Source organism: Puntigrus tetrazona, chromosome 14 (assembly GCF_018831695.1).
Source record: "Puntigrus tetrazona isolate hp1 chromosome 14, ASM1883169v1, whole genome shotgun sequence".
Lineage (NCBI taxonomy): Eukaryota > Metazoa > Chordata > Actinopteri > Cypriniformes > Cyprinidae > Puntigrus > Puntigrus tetrazona.
Genome location: NC_056712.1, coordinates 8193241 through 8215260, shown reverse-complemented (window position 1 = coordinate 8215260; position 22020 = coordinate 8193241). Strand labels below are relative to the sequence as shown.

Sequence of the window (22020 nt, the reverse complement as noted above, 5' to 3'; positions counted from 1 at the left end):
TGTCACACTTTCAGTCTTTTTTGTGTTTGTTTGTATTCCCCATGTGCTCTGTGTGACACAGTTTCTGTTCTTTGTTAATGTCATTATGTTCAGGTGCGTGTCCTTTAATTAAGTCGTTACCTGCCCATTATAAGTTCATGTTCGTTCAGTGTAAGTTTGTCTGATCTCGTTGTTGTATGCGTGTGGTTGCTGTCAGCTTGAGCTTCCCCTTTTGTGGTCTATTAAAGACTGTTGTGATCTATCATCTTCGTGTGCTTCTGTGCCTACAACCATATTGTGAAATCCTTCAGAATAATAATAATAATAGAATAATAATATTTTAGTGATTGTTGTTTGAAATGACTAGCAGGCAAGTCGGTACCAGTATTGCACTGTGATCGGATTGAAAGATTATGCCCTACTTGGTGACATGCGAAATGCTACATTGCTCTATACGTTTTAGAAGGACCTAATTTTAACTGTTTCTCGGTTTCTGTCACTGCATTGATTATCTGGTTAAGAGTAATCATGGATAATACAATTTTTTTGTGTTGCATTAAAACATAATATTTAAGTGTACAACTCTTCAGTGTTTTTGAGGACTAACATTGGTGCGTTTTAAAATGTTAAGTTGTTTACATCTTTTCAGTGCTTTTATGAAAGACGGTGGTTTATTTCAATATATTTTAGAGTTTTTAATCCACTTGGTGTCGGTGTTGCTCCAGGATTTGTTCAAAATATTGAGTCCTGCCCCTAAAGATGACGCGGGTATAGGGCTGTGTTTTTTTTCTTTCTCCACACACACTGAAAAGGCTTTGGGTGCATGGACGTGCTGACGGTGCTTGATAGGACTAATTCCGTGTTTTATTTTCTCATTATGTACTTGCCATAAGCATCCTTCACTAATCGAGGATATATACATTTGGTGCTAGAGAAACAGTTTGCTGATCGCTCGTGATGGAAGTCGGAGGACAAAGGCTCAGACGGGAATACTGCTGGATTTCTTTGTGTATTTCTGTTCTTCTCTGCATCGGACAGCAAGCCTCGGCTCAGATAAGATACTCTATTCCAGAAGAAGCGAAAGAAGGAACCGCTGTGGGAAATGTTGCTAAGGATTTGGGTCTTGAAGTAAGTAGTTTGGTGGACAGGCAGTTTCGAATCGTTTCGGGATCTAAGGAGGAGCTTTTTCAGATAAATCAGGAAAATGGCGTTTTGTTCGTTCATAAGAAAATCGACAGAGAGTCTTTGTGTTCCGGCAGCGGGGTTTGCATGATAAACGTAAAAACCGTTATTGAAAATCCTCTCGAGATCCATTACGTAGAAGTGGAAATATTAGATATAAATGATAATGCTCCTAGTTTTCCCGAAAAAGAGCAGCGCTTGCGAATTTATGAAAATATACTCCCTGGCGTTAATTATCAGTTACAGGCTGCCAGAGATCCAGATACTGGAACGAATTCAATCCGGTCCTATAAGTTAAGTCCTAATGATCATTTTGAAATTCGAGTCAGAGAAAGTGATGAGGATAAAATGCCATTTTTAGTCCTTAAGAAGGCTGTTGATAGGGAGATCACAACTACATACAAGCTGCTTTTAACAGCTATTGACGGCGGGAGTCCTCCGAGATCTGGTACTCTTAATATTACTATAACTATTTTAGATATAAATGATAATCACCCTGTGTTTAGTCGAGAGTCATACTCCGTAACATTGCAGGAGAACTGTATTACTGGCACTGTGGTTATCAGAGTGAATGCGACTGATATGGATGAAGGCTCTAATAGTGATATTGAATACAGTTTTGCAACGTTAAATAGCAAAGTGCACGAGGTTTTTGAACTCGATGAAACCACAGGTGAAATAATTGTTAAGGGTAAAGTTGATTTTGAAGATGCAGAAGTTTACAAACTCGATATTCAGGCATCAGATAAAGGGCATCCACCAATGTCTGCAAACTGTAGAGTTGTCGTTAAGATTATTGATGTGAATGACAACAGACCTGAAATTGAGATCACATCCCTTTCTAAGAACATCCCTGAAGATTCTAAACCTGGAACAGTAATCTCTCTCATCAGTGTCACTGATAAAGACGCAGGGATCAACGGTAAAGTCATCTGTCACTTAAACAAAAACATTCCCTTCGAGTTAAAGCCTTCTTTCAAAGACAATATGTACTCTTTAGTAACAAAAGATCGGCTAGATAGAGAAACGAACTCACAATATGAAATTACAATAACTGCTTCTGATTTAGGGCAGCCGTCTTTGACCGCGTCGACCACTTTAAGCGTTCAGATCTCTGATGTAAATGATAACGCTCCGCAATTTTTAATAAATCCCGTAGATCTCTACTTAATAGAAAACAATGCAGCCGGTTCTTCCATCATTTCAGTAAGCGCTTCTGATAGAGACTCGGCTGAAAATGCTGCGATATCCTATCACATAATTAGAGGTGATGGCACACAGAATGATTTGTCATCTTTCTTAAACATAAACCCCGAGACAGGTGTCGTTTATTCACTGAAAAGTTTTGACTTTGAAACCGCTAAAACGTTTCAGTTCCACGTCCTCGCCACAGACTCTGGAGCTCCGTCTCTGAGCAGTAACGTGACAGTGAACGTGTTCATTCTGGATCAGAACGACAACGTTCCAGTGATCTTCTATCCAGTCAGCGCTAACGGTTCTGCTGAGGGTGTGGAAGAGATTCCTCGTAATGTGAACGCAGGTCATTTGGTGACTAAAGTCAGAGCCTATGACGCAGATATAGGATACAACGGCTGGTTATTATTTTCACTGCAGGAAGTTAGTGAGCACAGTCTCTTTGGTTTGGACCGCTATACAGGACAGATAAGGACCCTTCGCTCGTTCACAGAAACAGACGAGGCCCAGCATAAACTGATCATACTGGTCAAAGACAATGGGAACGTTTCTCTCTCAGCAACAGCGACTGTGATTGTCAAAGTTGTGGAGCCCAAAGAGGCTTTTGCAGCTTCTGACGTGAAAAACGCAGTAAAAGACGAGGAGGAAAACAACGTGACATTTTATTTGATCCTCACTTTGGGCTCGGTTTCGGTGCTTTTTGTCATCAGCATCATCGTGTTGATTGTAATGCAGTGCTCTAAATCCACAGACTATTCGTCCAAGTATTTACAGGATACAAATTACGACGGGACTCTGTGTCACAGCATCCAGTACAGATCTGGAGACAAACGGTACATGTTAGTTGGACCCAGAATGAGTATCGGCTCTACTATAGCACCAGGCAGTAATAGAAACACTCTGGTGATACCAGATCGAAGGAGGAGAGAGTCTGGGGAGGTAAGAATAATGGAATAATTATATTTAAGCTACAACGTTTTACTTTAATATTTAAAGTAGCAATGATTTTACAGGACAGAATCATTTTCAGTAGCTTACTTTGTCTGACAGCTTTTATTGTTTAATTGTGTTGTAAAAAAAAAACGTTGATTGCAGGGAGCTGTTCATTGTGTTGGTGCTGAAATGAACTCTTTAATTTAGTGTTATTTTTCCATAAAAGAAACTTGCAAACAAAAACAATATCAGTGATCGAAAATGACTGAAAGAATGTAAACTTAATTCCAACAATGGTCTCTCTCTCTCTCTCTCTCTCTCTCTCTCTCTCTCTCTCTCTCTCTCTCTCTTCTGTTTCTCTCTCTTTCTCTTCTCTCGGTCTCTCTGGTCTCTCTCTCTCTCTCTCTCTCTCTCTCTCTGTCTCTCTCTCTCTCTCTCCATCTATCTCTCTCACTCTCACTCTCTCTCGCGCTTTCAGGTGTGGATTTCATGTTGCTTATTTTAGCTAATTTTATGTGCACACATTTTTACTTCAATATGTAATGAATTTGAATGCATTTATGTGTATAATAGGTTAAAATTGTTTTATTTTCAGTACATATTCACAGAGAAATAAAAAAATGTAATGGTATTTTAATTTGTGTAATAGTTTGGACAGGTGATGTAGCACTTCGCTGTTCACGATATAGAGTTACTAAGCCCTTCAGAATTTTTTAGAGAGTGTTTGAAACGAACAGTAGACCGCTCGGTGTCAGTATTGCACTGTGATATGATGGAGAAACTATGCCCTGCCTTAAATTGTGACATGCGCAGTGCTACATTGATCTGTACGTTTTAGGAACCACTGTGAATAGAGGAAAAATATAGTGCTTGCGGTGGACTGACGATGCGACGTTTTATTTAATTTGAGTTATCTCCTGATTCCTGGCGCTACGCGGATCATCTTGGTGGGAGCAGTCAAGGAGAGCACATGTCTTTTTCTGGAATACTTTTGTTTAATTTGCTCGCGATGGATAAGGATGGACAAAGGCGCAGATGGGGATACTGGTGGACTGCTTTGTGTTTGCTGATGGGTTGTGATCAGCCTGTTTCAGCACAGATCAGATATTCTGTTCCGGAGGAGGTCAAAGAGGGATCGCAAGTGGGAAATATCGCTAAGGATCTCGGTCTCGATGTCGGTGTGTTAGAGCACAGACGGTTTCGTGTCGTTTCTGGATCTAAGGACGGTTTTTTCGAGGTAAACCAAAACAATGGCATCTTGTACATTAATAAGAAAATCGACCGAGAGGAGATTTGTGATGGGAATGGCGCGTGCTTGTTAAACTTAAAGATTGCGGTTGAAAATCCACTCGAAGTTCATTACGTCGAGGTCGAAATAACAGACGTTAACGATCACTTCCCATCTTTTCCAGAAAAAGACTTGCAAATTAAAATAGCGGAAAGCACTTTGAAGGGAACTCGCTTTGGTCTTCCAACCGCTAGAGATTTAGACGTTGGCGTTAATTCTGTTCGTTTCTATCGGCTCGGACAAAACGACCATTTTGAAATAGAGGTAAGGGACAGTGAATACAGAGAAAAAAGTCCTTTTCTGCTTTTACAAAAACCTTTAGACAGGGAGAGTCAAGACAAACACATCTTATCTTTGACTGCCATCGATGGTGGAAATCCACCAAAATCAGGCATCTTAAATATAACTATCACCGTCCTCGATGTTAACGACAACCGTCCAGTATGCAACAGAGATACATACACTATTATGTTAAATGAGAACGCTTCTCCTGGTTTTACTGTAACATTTGTTAATGCAACTGACCCAGACGAGGGCGTTAATGGAGAAGTTGAATATACTTACGGTAGAAACGTGCAGAGAAAAGTACATGATATATTTGAGTTGGATAAAGTGACAGGTGAGATACGTGTCAAAGGCAAAATCGATTTTGAAGAGAATGAAATTTTTAGTCTGAACATAATGGCTTCTGATAAGGGACTACCTCCAATGGATACCGACTGCCGAGTTATAATTAAAATTATTGATCTTAATGATAATGAACCTGAGATTGAAGTCACATCGCTTTCTAACATTGTTTCTGAAGACTCAAAACCCGGGACAGTCATTTCTCTAATTAGCATAACAGACAAAGACTCAGGGATTAATGGTAAAGTCGTTTGCAGCTTGTCAAAAAATATACCTTTTGAGTTGAAACCATATGTTCAGCAGAACATGTATTCTCTTGTAACCAAAGAGAATTTAGATCGAGAAATCGCGTCGCATTATGACATCACAGTAACAGCTACTGATTTAGGAAACCCAGCTCTTTCATCTTCAAAATCTCTGAGCATAGAGGTGTCCGATGTTAACGATAATACACCGCAATTCCCCCACAGCCCTCTTGAGATTTACCTGTTTGAAAATAATCCACCCGGACAGTCTATATTTTCTGTGAGCGCCACTGATAAAGATAAAAATGAAAATGCTCATGTAACATATCATATTATAAGAGGCGATCAGACACAGAGCGACATGACTTTATTCCTTAACATCAATTCTGAGACAGGCGTAATTAGTGCTCTGAAAAGTTTTGACTTTGAGTCTGTTAAAAAGTTCCAGTTCCACGTCCTCGCCACAGACTCTGGAGCTCCGTCTCTGAGCAGTAACGTGACAGTGAACGTGTTCATTCTGGATCAGAACGACAACGTTCCAGTGATCTTCTATCCAGTCAGCGCTAACGGTTCTGCTGAGGGTGTGGAAGAGATTCCTCGTAATGTGAACGCAGGTCATTTGGTGACTAAAGTCAGAGCCTATGACGCAGATATAGGATACAACGGCTGGTTATTATTTTCACTGCAGGAAGTTAGTGAGCACAGTCTCTTTGGTTTGGACCGCTATACAGGACAGATAAGGACCCTTCGCTCGTTCACAGAAACAGACGAGGCCCAGCATAAACTGATCATACTGGTCAAAGACAATGGGAACGTTTCTCTCTCAGCAACAGCGACTGTGATTGTCAAAGTTGTGGAGCCCAAAGAGGCTTTTGCAGCTTCTGACGTGAAAAACGCAGTAAAAGACGAGGAGGAAAACAACGTGACATTTTATTTGATCCTCACTTTGGGCTCGGTTTCGGTGCTTTTTGTCATCAGCATCATCGTGTTGATTGTAATGCAGTGCTCTAAATCCACAGACTATTCGTCCAAGTATTTACAGGATACAAATTACGACGGGACTCTGTGTCACAGCATCCAGTACAGATCTGGAGACAAACGGTACATGTTAGTTGGACCCAGAATGAGTATCGGCTCTACTATAGCACCAGGCAGTAATAGAAACAGAGGTCCAAGCCTGAAAATGGGTGTTAAGCAATCGGCCAATGCATCTGTGTATTGTTGAAAACAATCTTAAGTCATGAGTTGGCTGCTCTCCATGGTACTGAACCTAATCAGTCCACTACTGAAGTGGCTCCCAATCCCGTTTCTAGATGCCCTCCAACTCTGCAATGTTTTCCATGTCTCCTTAATCAAACACACCTGATTCAGCTAATCAGCTCATTATTAGAGACTGCAAGACCTGAAATGGTTGTATCAGAGAAAGGAGAGATCCAGGCCCCGGGAACACGGGAAACCACTGCAGTACTGATATTTTAAAAAGAACACAGTTTTCTTTTCTTTTCTTTTCTTAAAATCAGACTTTATATGACTTAGACTTACAATTTTACACTACCAAAGCCCATGATTATAACTTTTATTTTGGTCATGGAATTTAATGTTAGAAATATTACAATAATTTGTGTGTTTTCATTGTATTCTGCTCTTGAAGGCATTATGTGGATTGTGTGCTGAACTCTGCTTGCAGTCTCTAATGATGTTTGTCCTTTTAGAGAAAGTGGTCTGTGAATGGACCCCATATCACATATCTACAGAGTGTGATGTTTTTTTGTTTGTTTGTTTTAACTGACTGGATTGTTTTCGGACGTAATCTGATTGAAATGTAAATTAACAATCTTCTCCAAAGTATAATACTCTAATGCCTTGTCCCCAGATTGTTTGCAGCTTTGATGTTTTCTGTACTGCTGATCTTTATTCTAAAGTTTGTGCAGTTCTAAATGTGTGTTAACGGCATACTGTTCAATTTTTAGTTATAAAGTTGGTATTGGAAGCAGAGTCTTTTCAGAACTTCCCTTCTTTTTCTTTTCCTTTCATTCACTCACTTGTTTTCCTAAACGATATTTTTCGATCTTGTGTAATTCTATTTGGTATTTCAGCACATCTTATATCACGGTTTATATGGATTTATAGATTTTTTGAGGACAAAACTGCATGCATCTGAGACCAGTACAGTATTTTTAGACGCTGCAATGTAACTAACGCTTTAGCTCGAAAGATGTCAGTGTAACCTAGAGAAAGACTCGTGACGTCATAAGGCTAAGGGTTTTCTTGATCCGCCCTCTCTGTTCATTCTTGTGTTTTCTCATTTTTAGCTCCGGTGCTGTTAGATTTTGTCCAGATTGAGTACAGCGTTTTTGTATCGCCTGACAGGCTTTCGTCGTAAATGTGAGCAACGATGGAACTATTCAACAAATATTTGTAGACTGATCGTGAAATTAATTTGGAACAAAAAAAAATCAAAAATGGAACAAAGAAGACGCTCTCGTCGGCCGGAGCTGAACGCCAAACTCGCTTTTATTGCTGTCTGGTTGTTGTTTGAAGAAGAACGGTTTGGGCGCAAATACGGTACTCGATCTCGGAGGAGCAGAAGGACGGGGTTGCTGTGGGAAATATCGCGAAGGATTTAGGTATTGATCACAGAACACTGAAGGAAAGAGGATTTCGCATCGTGTCGACCTCAGGCGAGTCCATGTTCAGTTTGAATCAGAATGACGGCGTCCTTTATGTGAACGGTAAACTAGACAGAGAGGAGGTGTGCGAGAGAAGCGCTCCGTGTTTAATCAACCTGAAAATCGCTCTAGAAAACCCGCTGGAAATTCACTATGTCATTGTAGAGATACTAGATGTGAACGATCACAGCCCACGGTTTCCTGAGTCTGAAAAGCGGCTAGAAATCGGGGAATCTGTTCTGCCAGGCGCGCGATATCCTCTACAGGCAGCGCGTGATCCTGATAGTGGAAGTAATTCGGTTCAGACATACAAACTCAGTCATAACGAGCATTTCCGTCTTGAGATTAAAGACAGAGAAAATGTTAAAATTCCTATTTTGATTTTGCACAAGTCTCTTGACAGGGAAGTGACGAAAAACATCAAATTAGTATTAACTGCTTTAGATGGAGGGAGACCTCCTAAGTCTGGCTCAGTAGAAATATTTATTGATGTGCTGGATATTAATGATAATGTGCCTGTATTCACAAAAGAAACTTACACTGTTGTACTGAATGAAAACGCAGCCGTGGGCACAACAGTTGTGCAGGTCAATGCCACTGATTTGGACGAGGGTCAAAATGGAGAAGTAGTTTATGCATTGGGAAATAATGTTGATGATAATTTACGTGAACTTTTTCAAGTTAATTCACTCACTGGAGAAATTATTGTGAATGGCCTTTTAGATTTTGAGGTAAAAGATATATATGAAATTGATATTCAGGCGTCTGACAAAGGAACTGTTCCTCTTGCGACGGATAAAAGTGTAATCATAAAAATAGTTGATGTAAATGATAATGCACCGGAAATAGAGGTGACATCATTTTCAAGCGCCATTCCAGAAGATTCTAGACCTGGGACTACAGTGGCTTTGATTAGCATCACTGATTTAGACTCTGGACTCAATGGAAAAATCTCCTGTTCAATATCTGATGATATACCTTTTAAACTAATGCCGTCATCACACGATAATATTTATTCTTTAGTTACTTCTGGATCACTAGACAGAGAAACCACGATTCAGTATGACATCACATTAAGTGCAAAAGATATGGGACAACCATCACTGTCTTCAGTTAAATCTATAACTGTTCTGATATCAGATGTAAATGATAATAGTCCAATTCTCATTTTCTCCATATGAGTTTTATGTTACAGAAAATAATGTCCCAGGCAAATTTTTATTTTCTGTCTGCGACTGACAAAGACTCAAATGAAAATGCTATAGTTAGCTATCAAATATGGAGAGAAGGTAGTGAGGAAAACAAATATACGTCCTTCATTAACATTAACTCTGAAAATGGGGAGATTTATGCTCTAAAGAGCTTTGACTTTGAGTCTGTGAAAAAGTTTCAGTTCCACGTCCTCGCCACAGACTCTGGAGCTCCGTCTCTGAGCAGTAACGTGACAGTGAACGTGTTCATTCTGGATCAGAACGACAACGTCCAGTGATCTTCTATCCAGTCAGCGCTAACGGTTCTGCTGAGGGTGTGGAAGAGATTCCTCGTAATGTGAACATGAGGTCATTTGGTGACTAAAGTCAGAGCCTATGACGCAGATATAGGATACAACGGCTGGTTATTATTTTCACTGCAGGAAGTTAGTGAGCACAGTCTCTTTGGTTTGGACCGCTATACAGGACAGATAAGGACCCTTCGCTCGTTCACAGAAACAGACGAGGCCCAGCATAAACTGATCATACTGGTCAAAGACAATGGGAACGTTTCTCTCTCAGCAACAGCGACTGTGATTGTCAAAGTTGTGGAGCCCAAAGAGGCTTTTGCAGCTTCTGACGTGAAAAACGCAGTAAAAGACGAGGAGGAAAACAACGTGACATTTTATTTGATCCTCACTTTGGGCTCGGTTTCGGTGCTTTTTGTCATCAGCATCATCGTGTTGATTGTAATGCAGTGCTCTAAATCCACAGACTATTCGTCCAAGTATTTACAGGATACAAATTACGACGGGACTCTGTGTCACAGCATCCAGTACAGATCTGGAGACAAACGGTACATGTTAGTTGGACCCAGAATGAGTATCGGCTCTACTATAGCACCAGGCAGTAATAGAAACACTCTGGTGATACCAGATCGAAGGAGGAGAGAGTCTGGGGAGGTAAGACAATGACTTGTGCATCTGTGTATTAGTTATGAAACAATCTTAAGGCAGAATCTGGCTGCTCTCCATGGTACTGAAGCTGCTTAGGATGTTTTTCAAATGAAACACTGGTAATATCTTCATAGATTCATATTTTATTAATGATTTAAACTTAGGATTTACATTACCAAAGCACAGGTATATTAAATGTATAATGATTTATTAAAATTATTTAAATAAAATTATTGTCATTATACTAATAAACAAGACCCGAATCAAGCAGCTTGCCATTCTATTTTCCTTTCATGCATTTTACACAATATCCTTCCTCATGACTGTATTGCTGTGGTTGTCATGTTAGACTTACCATGTTTTGCCACAACCAGGTTTTAGTATCTCTGAATTTTATTTTGAAATGGGATCTTTTTTCTTTGTCTGATTAAAGGTATTGTGGTGGTGGTGTGTTTTAATTGTATTCTGTTTTAATACATGCTGTATGTATATTTGAGGCATGTTGTTAAACATTTCTGTTTCTATTTAATTTAGTGTGCACTAAGTTTAGTATTTAGTTTGTTTTGCCTGTCAGTGCCTGTTCATCCCCGTGGCAAGGTTGTGTTTAATTGGTTTGTACATGATCAGAACTTTTTACTTGTTTATTTACTTCAGGGTTGGTCCTGTGTTTAACTGTTTGGTTTGTGACTGCATCCAAATCACATGTTCATGGAGCATGATGGTTGTTGTAATTGACCGAATTGTTTTAGCCAGATTCTGTTTGTAATGTTCATTTCTTTTTAGCAATACAAAACTCTTGACTGGCAGCCATGTTTAGGTTTTCTGTGTTGCTGATGTTTATTCCAAAGTTGTTTTTCTGAGCTTGTTCTAAAGGCATTGATTGCTTTAAATTTGTAAGGTTGGTCTAGGTAGCTGATTTTTTCTCTCTTTCTCTTTTTCCTTTTTACTCACTTGTTTTAATAAAACAGTAGGTCCAGTCTAATGGTAGAATATTGTGTATTTAAACCTCTTAAATCATAGTTTTTGTAGATGTTTTTTTTTAGTTCACTGAAAAATCTATGTGTATTTGACACCAGTTAAATGTGAACCTGCAGTGCAACTACTCCTTTAGATCGCGAGATGTCAGCGTAAACCTAGAGAAAGACCCGTGACGTCAAACGCTTTCTCACGTGGGTTTTTTGTTCATCCACCTTCTCGGTTTATTCGTGTGTTTTCTCATTTGTAGCACCGGTGTTGTTAGATTTGTCAAGATTGAGTACATCGTTTTTGCATTGCTCACATTTACGCCGCAAACCAGTCGGACGAAGATGAATCTACGCAACAAACATTAGCAGATTGATCTTGAAATTCTGTTGCACGGGATCTTTGTGATATCAGAAAAAAATGGAACAAAGAAGACGCTCTCGTCGGCCGGAGCTGAACGCCAAACTCGCTTTTATTGCTGTCTGGTTGTTGTTTGGAAGAACGGTTTGGGCGCAAATACGGTACTCGATCTCGGAGGAGCAGAAGGACGGGGTTGCTGTGGGAAATATCGCGAAGGATTTAGGTATTGATCACAGAACACTGAAGGAAAGAGGATTTCGCATCGTGTCGACCTCAGGCGAGTCCATGTTCAGTTTGAATCAGAATGACGGCGTCCTTTATGTGAACGGTAAACTAGACAGAGAGGAGGTGTGCGAGAGAAGCGCTCCGTGTTTAATCAACCTGAAAATCGCTCTAGAAAACCCGCTGGAAATTCACTATGTCATTGTAGAGATACTAGATGTGAACGATCACAGTCCACGGTTTCCTGAGTCTGAAAAGCGGCTAGAAATTTGGGAGTCTGCCGCGCCAGGCGCGCGATATCCTCTACAGGCAGCGCGTGATCCTGATAGTGGAAGTAATTCGGTTCAGACATACAAACTCAGTCATAACGAGCATTTCCGTCTTGAGATTAAAGACAGAGAAGAAGATGGTAAAATTCCTATTTTGATTTTGCACAAGTCTCTTGACAGGGAAGTGACGAAAAACATCAAATTAGTATTAACTGCTTTAGATGGAGGGAGACCTCCTAAGTCTGGCTCAGTAGAAATATTTATTGATGTGCTGGATATTAATGATAATGTGCCTGTTTTTACGAAGGACACTTACACAGTGACACTGAATGAAAACGCAGCCGTGGGCACAACAGTTGTGCAGGTCAATGCCACTGATTTGGACGAGGGTCAAAATGGAGAAGTAATTTATGCATTGGGAAATAATGTTGACAATAATTTACGTGAACTTTTTAAAGTTAATGAAATCACTGGGGACATTATTTTGACAGATCGTTTGGATTTTGAGGTCAAGGATAAATATGAGATTGATATTCAGGCGTCTGACAAAGGAACTGTTCCTCTTTGCGACGGATAAAAGTGTAATCATAAAAATAGTTGATGTAAATGATAATGCACCGGAAATAGAGGTGACATCATTTTCAAGCGCCATTCCAGAAGATTCTAGACCTGGGACTACAGTGGCTTTGATTAGCATCACTGATTTAGACTCTGGACTCAATGGAAAAATCTCCTGTTCAATATCTGATGATATACCTTTTAAACTAATGCCGTCATCACACGATAATATTTATTCTTTAGTTACTTCTGGATCACTAGACAGAGAAACCACGATTCAGTATGACATCACATTAAGTGCAAAAGATATGGGACAACCATCACTGTCTTCAGTTAAATCTATAACTGTTCTGATATCAGATGTAAACGATAATAGTCCAGCATTCTCATTTTCTCCATATGAGTTTTATGTTACAGAAAATAATGTCCCAGGCAAATTTTTATTTTCTGTGTCTGCGACTGACAAAGACTCAAATGAAAATGCCATAGTTAGCTATCAAATATGGAGAGAAGGTAGTGATGAAAACAAATATACGTCCTTCATTAATATTAACTCTGAAAATGGGGAGATTTATGCTCTAAAGAGCTTTGACTTTGAGTCTGTTAAAAAGTTTCAGTTCCACGTCCTCGCCACAGACTCTGGAGCTCCGTCTCTGAGCAGTAACGTGACAGTGAACGTGTTCATTCTGGATCAGAACGACAACGTTCCAGTGATCTTCTATCCAGTCAGCGCTAACGGTTCTGCTGAGGGTGTGGAAGAGATTCCTCGTAATGTGAACGCAGGTCATTTGGTGACTAAAGTCAGAGCCTATGACGCAGATATAGGATACAACGGCTGGTTATTATTTTCACTGCAGGAAGTTAGTGAGCACAGTCTCTTTGGTTTGGACCGCTATACAGGACAGATAAGGACCCTTCGCTCGTTCACAGAAACAGACGAGGCCCAGCATAAACTGATCATACTGGTCAAAGACAATGGGAACGTTTCTCTCTCAGCAACAGCGACTGTGATTGTCAAAGTTGTGGAGCCCAAAGAGGCTTTTGCAGCTTCTGACGTGAAAAACGCAGTAAAAGACGAGGAGGAAAACAACGTGACATTTTATTTGATCCTCACTTTGGGCTCGGTTTCGGTGCTTTTGTCATCAGCATCATCGTGTTGATTGTAATGCAGTGCTCTAAATCCACAGACTATTCGTCCAAGTATTTACAGGATACAAATTACGACGGGACTCTGTGTCACAGCATCCAGTACAGATCTGGAGACAAACGGTACATGTTAGTTGGACCCAGAATGAGTATCGGCTCTACTATAGCACCAGGCAGTAATAGAAACACTCTGGTGATACCAGATCGAAGGAGGAGAGAGTCTGGGGAGGTAAGACAATGACTAATGCATCTGTGTATTAGTTATGAAACAATCTTAAGGCAGAGTTGGCTGCTCTCCATGGTACTGAACCTTAGGATGTTTTCAAATGAAACACTGTAATATCTTCATAGATTCCTCCATTTCTGCAATGATTTAAACCATGATTTACATTACCAAAGCACAGGTATATTAAATGTATAATGATTTATTAAAATTATTTAAATAAAATTATTGTCATTATACTAAGGAGAGAAACAAGCCCGAATCAACAGCTTGCCATTCTATTTTCCTTTCATGCATTTTGCACAATATCCACCTCATGACTGTATTGCTGTGGTTGTCATGTTACCATGTTTTGCCACAACCAGGTTTTAGTATCTCTGAATGACGATGAAAATGGGATCTTTTTCTCTGTCTGATTAAAGGTATTGTGGTGGGTGGTGAAGTAAGGAACAGGGTGTTTTAATACATGCTGTATGTATATTTGAGGCATGTTGTTAAACATTTCTGCTCTCTATTTAATTAGTGTGGACTAAGTTTAGTATTTAGTTTGTTGCAGCCTGTCAGTGATGTTCATCCCGTGGCAAGTTGTTTAATTGGTTTGTACATGATCAGAACTTTTACTTGTTTATTTATCTACAGAGTTGGTCCTGTGTTTAACTGTTTGGTTTGTGACTGCACCAAATCACATGTTCATGGAGCATGATGGTTGTTGTAATTGTAATTGTTTTAGCCAGATTCTGTTTGTAATGTTCATTTCTTTTGCCAATACAAAAGATTGACTGGCAGCTTTGATGTTTTCTGTGTTGCTGATGTTTATTCCAAAGTTGTTTTTCTGAGCTTGTTCTAAAGGCATGATTGCTTTAATTTTTGTTATAAGGTTGGTCTAGGTAGCTGATTTTTTTGTCCCAGAACTTCTCTTTTTCTTTTCCTTTTTACTCACTTGTTTTAATAAAACAATAGGTCCGATCTAATGGTAGAATATTGAGTATTTAAACCTCTTAAATTATATCAGTTTTTGTAGGATTTATAGATTTTTTTAAGTTCACAAAAAATCTATGTGTATTTGACACCAGTTAAATATTGAACCTGCAGTGCAACTACTAACCTTTAGATCGCGAGATGTCAGCGTAAACCTAGAGAAAGACTCGTGACGTCAAACGCTTTCTCACGGGTTTTTTGTTCATCCACCTTCTCTGTTCATTCTTGTGTTTTCTCATTTTTAGCACCGGTGTTGTTAGATTTGTCAAGATTGAGTACATCGTTTTTGCATTGCTGACATTTACGCCGCAAATGTGTCGCAACGAAGATGAATCTATTCAACAAACATTAGTAGATTGATCTTGAAATTAATTGCACGGGATCTTTGTGATATCAGAAAAAAATGGAACAAAGAAGACGCTCTCGTCGGCCGGAGCTGAACGCCAAACTCGCTTTTATTGCTGTCTGGTTGTTGTTTGGAAGAACGGTTTGGGCGCAAATACGGTACTCGATCTCGGAGGAGCAGAAGGACGGGGTTGCTGTGGGAAATATCGCGAAGGATTTAGGTATTGATCACAGAACACTGAAGGAAAGAGGATTTCGCATCGTGTCGACCTCAGGCGAGTCCATGTTCAGTTTGAATCAGAATGACGGCGTCCTTTATGTGAACGGTAAACTAGACAGAGAGGAGGTGTGCGAGAGAAGCGCTCCGTGTTTAATCAACCTGAAAATCGCTCTAGAAAACCCGCTGGAAATTCACTATGTCATTGTAGAGATACTAGATGTGAACGATCACAGTCCACGGTTTCCTGAGTCTGAAAAGCGGCTAGAAATTTGGGAATCTGTTCTGCCAGGCGCGCGATATCCTCTACAGGCAGCGCGTGATCCTGATAGTGGAAGTAATTCGGTTCAGACATACAAACTCAGTCATAACGAGCATTTCCGTCTTGAGATTAAAGACAGAGAAGAAGATGGTAAAATTCCTATTCTGGTTTTACACAAGTCTCTTGACAGGGAAGTGACGAAAAACATCAAATTAGTATTAACTGCTTTAGATGGAGGGAGACCTCCTAAGTCTGGCTCAGTAGAAATATTTATTGATGTGCTGGATATTAATGATAATGCGCCTGTTTTTACGAAGGACGCTTACACAGTGACACTGAATGAAAACGCACCCGTGGGCACAACAGTTGTGCAGGTCAATGCCACTGATTTGGACGAGGGTCAAAATGGAGAAGTAATTTATGCATTGGGAAATAATGTCAACAATAATTTACGCAAAATTTTTAAAGTTAATGAAATCACTGGGGACATTATTTTGACAGATCGTTTGGATTTTGAGGTCAAGGATAAATATGAGATTGACATTGAGGCGTCTGACAAAGGAATTGTTCCTCTTGCGACGGATAAAAGTGTAATCATAAAAATAGTTGATGTAAATGATAATGCACCGGAAATAGAGGTGACATCATTTTCAAGCGCCATTCCAGAAGATTCTAGACCTGGGACTACAGTGGCTTTGATTAGCATCACTGATTTAGACTCTGGACTCAATGGAAAAATCTCCTGTTCAATATCTGATGATATACCTTTTAAACTAACGCCGTCATCACACGATAATATTTATTCTTTAGTTACTTCTGGATCACTAGACAGAGAAACCACGATTCAGTATGACATCACATTAAGTGCAAAAGATATGGGACAACCATCACTGTCTTCAGTTAAATCTATAACTGTTCTGATATCAGATGTAAACGATAATAGTCCAGCATTCTCATTTTCTCCATATGAGTTTTATGTTACAGAAAATAATGTCCCAGGCAAATTTTTATTTTCTGTGTCTGCGACTGACAAAGACTCAAATGAAAATGCTATAGTCAGCTATCAAATATGGAGAGAAGGTAGTGATGAAAACAAATATACGTCCTTCATTAACATTAACTCTGAAAATGGGGAGATTTATGCTCTAAAGAGCTTTGACTTTGAGTCTGTGAAAAAGTTCCAGTTCCACGTCCTCGCCACAGACTCTGGAGCTCCGTCTCTGAGCAGTAACGTGACAGTGAACGTGTTCATTCTGGATCAGAACGACAACGTTCCAGTGATCTTCTATCCAGTCAGCGCTAACGGTTCTGCTGAGGGTGTGGAAGAGATTCCTCGTAATGTGAACGCAGGTCATTTGGTGACTAAAGTCAGAGCCTATGACGCAGATATAGGATACAACGGCTGGTTATTATTTTCACTGCAGGAAGTTAGTGAGCACAGTCTCTTTGGTTTGGACCGCTATACAGGACAGATAAGGACCCTTCGCTCGTTCACAGAAACAGACGAGGCCCAGCATAAACTGATCATACTGGTCAAAGACAATGGGAACGTTTCTCTCTCAGCAACAGCGACTGTGATTGTCAAAGTTGTGGAGCCCAAAGAGGCTTTTGCAGCTTCTGACGTGAAAAACGCAGTAAAAGACGAGGAGGAAAACAACGTGACATTTTATTTGATCCTCACTTTGGGCTCGGTTTCGGTGCTTTTGTCATCAGCATCATCGTGTTGATTGTAATGCAGTGCTCTAAATCCACAGACTATTCGTCCAAGTATTTACAGGATACAAATTACGACGGGACTCTGTGTCACAGCATCCAGTACAGATCTGGAGACAAACGGTACATGTTAGTTGGACCCAGAATGAGTATCGGCTCTACTATAGCACCAGGCAGTAATAGAAACACTCTGGTGATACCAGATCGAAGGAGGAGAGAGTCTGGGAGGTAAGCAGATTTCAAAATCATATTAACATAAATTATCCAGAATCCTTTTTATTTCCCTCTGCAGTTTTTAAGACATATATCTTTAGACTCTATGATAAGAAACGTATTGTTCAGCTGGTATAAAAACAGTAACTGAATTGAGTTTCTGAACATGGGAAAGAGGTGGATCACTTTCCGTTGTGCTGATATTGATTTGTTTTGTTACTTTATGTTGTTTTCTGTATTGGTGCAGTATGTATGTGTATCTATGAGTACGCGCAGCCTAATGTAGTATTTGATTCATTTGATGTATAACTTTGCAACAGAATGCAATGCACTTCAGCTGTAAGATCGCGAGATGTCAGTGTAATCCTGTAGTACGGCTCGTGACGTCAAATAGCCTACTGTTTTTCCTCCCCTTTTCATTTACTGCTCGTCCTTCCTACTGGTCGATGGGATTTATTGTTTTCTTGCTTTTGCCGTTGAGCGGTTCGTTTCTTTTTTTCTGCAGTGAATGTCAACGTTTAGATGTTAAAGAAATGGTTAATCTAGTCGAGGAAGTGAATTAAAGGAATTGTCGTAGAAGCTGCTGGTATTATCTGCAAAATGGAACAAAGAAGATACTCTCTATGGGTGATGGAGCACACGAAACTGAGTCTGTTGACTGCACTGCTTGTGTTTGGTTCGGTGGGACGAGCGCAAATCCAGTACTCGGTCTCCGAGGAGCAGAAGGACGGAGCCGCTGTGGGAAATATCGCGAAGGATTTGGGTTTAGATCATAGAAGCTTAAAAGAGCGAGGATTTCGGATCGTGTCGACTTCAGGCGAGTCCATGTTCAGTGTGAATCAGAATGACGGTGTGTTGTATGTGGACGGTAAAATAGACAGAGAGGAGGTGTGCGAGAGGAGCGCTCCGTGTTTAATCAACCTGAAAATCGCTCTAGAAAACCCACTGGAAATTCACTACGTAATTGTAGAGATTTTAGATGTAAACGATCACAGTCCGAGTTTTCCTGAAAGTCAGATGCAGCTAGAGATCGGAGAATCTGCCCTTCAGGCGCGCGATTTCAGCTCAGGCAGCGCGCGATCCTGATAGTGGAAGTAATTCCGGTTCATCAATACAAACTCAGTCATAACGAGCATTTCCGTCTTGAGATTAAAGATCGCGGAGAAGACGGTAAAATCCCCATCTTGATTTTACAAAACCTTTAGACCGAGAAGTTACGAAAACATCAAATTAGTATTGTTAACAGCTCTCGATGGAGGAAAGCCTGCCAAATCAGCTCAGTAGAAATATTTATTGATGTGTTGGATATAAATGATAATGTGCCAATATTTACAAAAGATGTTTATTCAGTCATGCTACATGAAAATGCACCTATAGGTACAGCTGTGATACAGGTCAACGCCACAGATTTGGACGAAGGCCCAAATGGTGAGATAGTTTATTCATTTGGTAAAAATGTTAACAGCTTACGTGAACTTTTTCATATTAATTCCATCACTGGTGAAATAATTGTTGAATGGGATTATTAGATTATGAGGACAAAGACAGCTATGAGATTGATGTCCAAGCGTCTGACAAAGGAGCTAATTCCTATGATTACTGACAAGAGTGTGACCATAAAGATAGTTGATGTAAACGATAATGCTCCAGAAATAGAAGTCACGTCATTTTCAAACTCCATTCCAGAGGATTCTAGACCTGGGACTACAGTGGCTTTGATTAGTATCTCTGATTTAGACTCTGGACTCAATGGAAAAGTGTACTTGTTCAATTTAGAAGATAACATGCCTTTCAAACTAAGTACCTTCTTCACAGCATATAATATTTATTCTTTAGTTACACCTCACCTTTAGACAGAGAAACCACATTTCAGTATGACATCACATTAGTTGCAAAAGATACGGGACAGCCATCACTGTCTTCAGTTAAATCTATAACTGTTCTGATATCAGATGTAAACGATAATAGTCCAGCATTCTTATATTCCCCATATGAGTTTTATGTGATGGAAAACAATGTCCCAGGCAAATTTTTATTTTCTGTGTCTGCGACTGACAAAGACTCAAATGAAAATGCTATAGTCAGCTATCAAATATGGAGAGAAGGTAGTGAGGAAAACAAATATACGTCCTTCATTAACATTAACTCTGAAAATGGGGAGATTTATGCTCTAAAGAGCTTTGACTTTGAGTCTGTTAAAAAGTTCCAGTTCCACGTCCTCGCCACAGACTCTGGAGCTCCGTCTCTGAGCAGTAACGTGACAGTGAACGTGTTCATTCTGGATCAGAACGACAACGTTCCAGTGATCTTCTATCCAGTCAGCGCTAACGGTTCTGCTGAGGGTGTGGAAGAGATTCCTCGTAATGTGAACGCAGGTCATTTGGTGACTAAAGTCAGAGCCTATGACGCAGATATAGGATACAACGGCTGGTTATTATTTTCACTGCAGGAAGTTAGTGAGCACAGTCTCTTTGGTTTGGACCGCTATACAGGACAGATAAGGACCCTTCGCTGCGTTCACAGAAACAGACGAGGCCCAGCATAAACTGATCATACTGGTCAAAGACAATGGGAACGTTTTCTCTCAGCAACAGCGACTGTGATTGTCAAAGTTGTGGAGCCCAAAGAGGCTTTTGCAGCTTCTGACGTGAAAAACGCAGTAAAAGACGAGGAGGAAAACAACGTGACATTTTATTTGATCCTCACTTTGGGCTCGGTTTCGGTGCTTTTTGTCATCAGCATCATCGTGTTGATTGTAATGCAGTGCTCTAAATCCACAGACTATTCGTCCAAGTATTTACAGGATACAAATTACGACGGGACTCTGTGTCACAGCATCCAGTACAGATCTGGAGACAAACGGTACATGTTAGTTGGACCCAGAATGAGTATCGGCTCTACTATAGCACCAGGCAGTAATAGAAACACTCTGGTGATACCAGATCGAAGGAGGAGAGAGTCTGGAGAGGTAAGCAATTGACCAATGCATCTGTGTATTAGTTATGAAACAATCTTAAGGCAGAAATTGGCTGCTCTCCATGGTACTGAACCTGCTCAGGATGTTTTTCAAATACTGAAGTAATGTCCATAGATTCATATTTTATTAAGATTTAAACTTAGGATTTACATTACCAAAGCACAGGTATATTAATTGTATAATGATTTATTCAAATTATTTAAATAAAATTCAGTAATTAGCTAATAAAACAAGAGACTCAAGACTTGAAATTCTATTTTCTTTTCATGCATTTTGAGAATATCCTACCTCATGACTGTATTGCTGTGCAGTACATGATATGTTTTGCCACAACCAGGTTTTAGTTTCTCTGAATTTCGATAAAATGGGATCTTTTCTCTGTCTGATTAAAGGTATTGTGGTGGGTGGTGAAGTACCAAAGCCCATTATTATATGCTATTATATTTGAGTCATGTTGTTAAACATTTCTGTTTCTATTTAATTTAGTGTTACAATTATATGTGTTTGTTTTGCCTGTGTATTCATCCTCTGGCAAGGGTGTTTAATTGGTTTGTACATGATCAGAACTCTGCTTGCTTGTTTATTTAATGGTGTTTGTCCTGTGTTTAACTGTTTGGTCTGTGACTGCATCCAAATCACATGTTCATGGAGCATGATGGTTGTTGTAATTGACTGAATTGTTTAGCCAGATTCTGTTTGTAATGTTCATTTCTTTTAGCAATACAAAACTCTTGTTTGCAGCCATTTGATGTTTTCTGTGTTACTGATGTTTATTCCAAAGTTGTTTTTCTAAGCTTGTTCTAAAGGCATACTGATTCAATTTAAAGTTTGTAAAGTTGGTCTAGGAAGCTGATTTTTTTGTCCCAGATCTTCTCTTTTTCTTTTTCCTTTTTACTCACTTGTTTTCCTAAAAATATTTAGGTCAGTCTAATGTAGAATATTGAGTATTTAGCACATCTTAAATCACAGTTTTTGTGGATTTATTTTTTTTAAGGACAAAAATGCATGCATCTCAGACCAGTTAAATGTTTTTGGAAGCTGCAATGCAACTAACATTTTAGATCGCGAGATGTCAGTGTAAACCTAGAGAAAGACTCGTGACGTCAAACGGTTGCTCATGTGGGTTTTTTTCCGCCTTCTCGGTTTATTCGTGCGTTTTCTCATTTTCAGCACAGGAGCTGTTAGATTTGTCAAGATTGAGTACATCGTTTTTGCATTGCTGACAGGCTTTCGTCGCAAAATGTCGAGCAAAGATGAATCTATTCAACAAACATTTGCAGATTGATCTTGAAATTAATTTGGATCTTTGTG

General features: G+C 39.7%; 3 protein-coding genes and 1 pseudogene across 3 annotated transcripts; all 4 read left to right on the top strand.

The window, feature by feature from the left end:
• Nucleotides 1–794: 794 nt before the first annotated feature.
• On the top strand, nt 795–3312 carry LOC122357488 (protocadherin alpha-6-like). The gene has a single exon (XM_043256891.1). The coding sequence runs from the start codon at nt 937–939 to the stop codon at nt 3310–3312; it is 2376 nt and encodes a 791-aa protein (XP_043112826.1). The 5' UTR covers nt 795–936.
• A 985-nt stretch (nt 3313–4297) lies between these two features.
• Nucleotides 4298–10296, top strand: LOC122358202 (protocadherin Fat 4-like). Its single transcript, XM_043257991.1, is given in 6 exon segments — nt 4298–6549; nt 7990–9285; nt 9287–9343; nt 9345–9595; nt 9598–9674; nt 9676–10296. Coding segments are annotated over 6 exon segments (4539 nt in total). The 3' UTR covers nt 10282–10296.
• Nucleotides 10297–11482: 1186 nt separating this feature from the next.
• Nucleotides 11483–14022, top strand: LOC122358200 (protocadherin gamma-C3-like). Its single transcript, XM_043257990.1, is given in 3 exon segments — nt 11483–12648; nt 12650–13766; nt 13769–14022. Coding segments are annotated over 3 exon segments (2373 nt in total). The 5' UTR covers nt 11483–11646.
• A 1340-nt stretch (nt 14023–15362) lies between these two features.
• Nucleotides 15363–20712, top strand: LOC122358199 (annotated as a pseudogene).
• Nucleotides 20713–22020: the final 1308 nt, after the last annotated feature.

What these genes read in the sequence shown, in the direction of transcription:
- LOC122357488 (XM_043256891.1), top strand. Translation starts at nt 937, where the DNA reads ATGGAAGTCGGAGGACAAAGGCTCAGACGGGAATACTGCTGGATTTCT.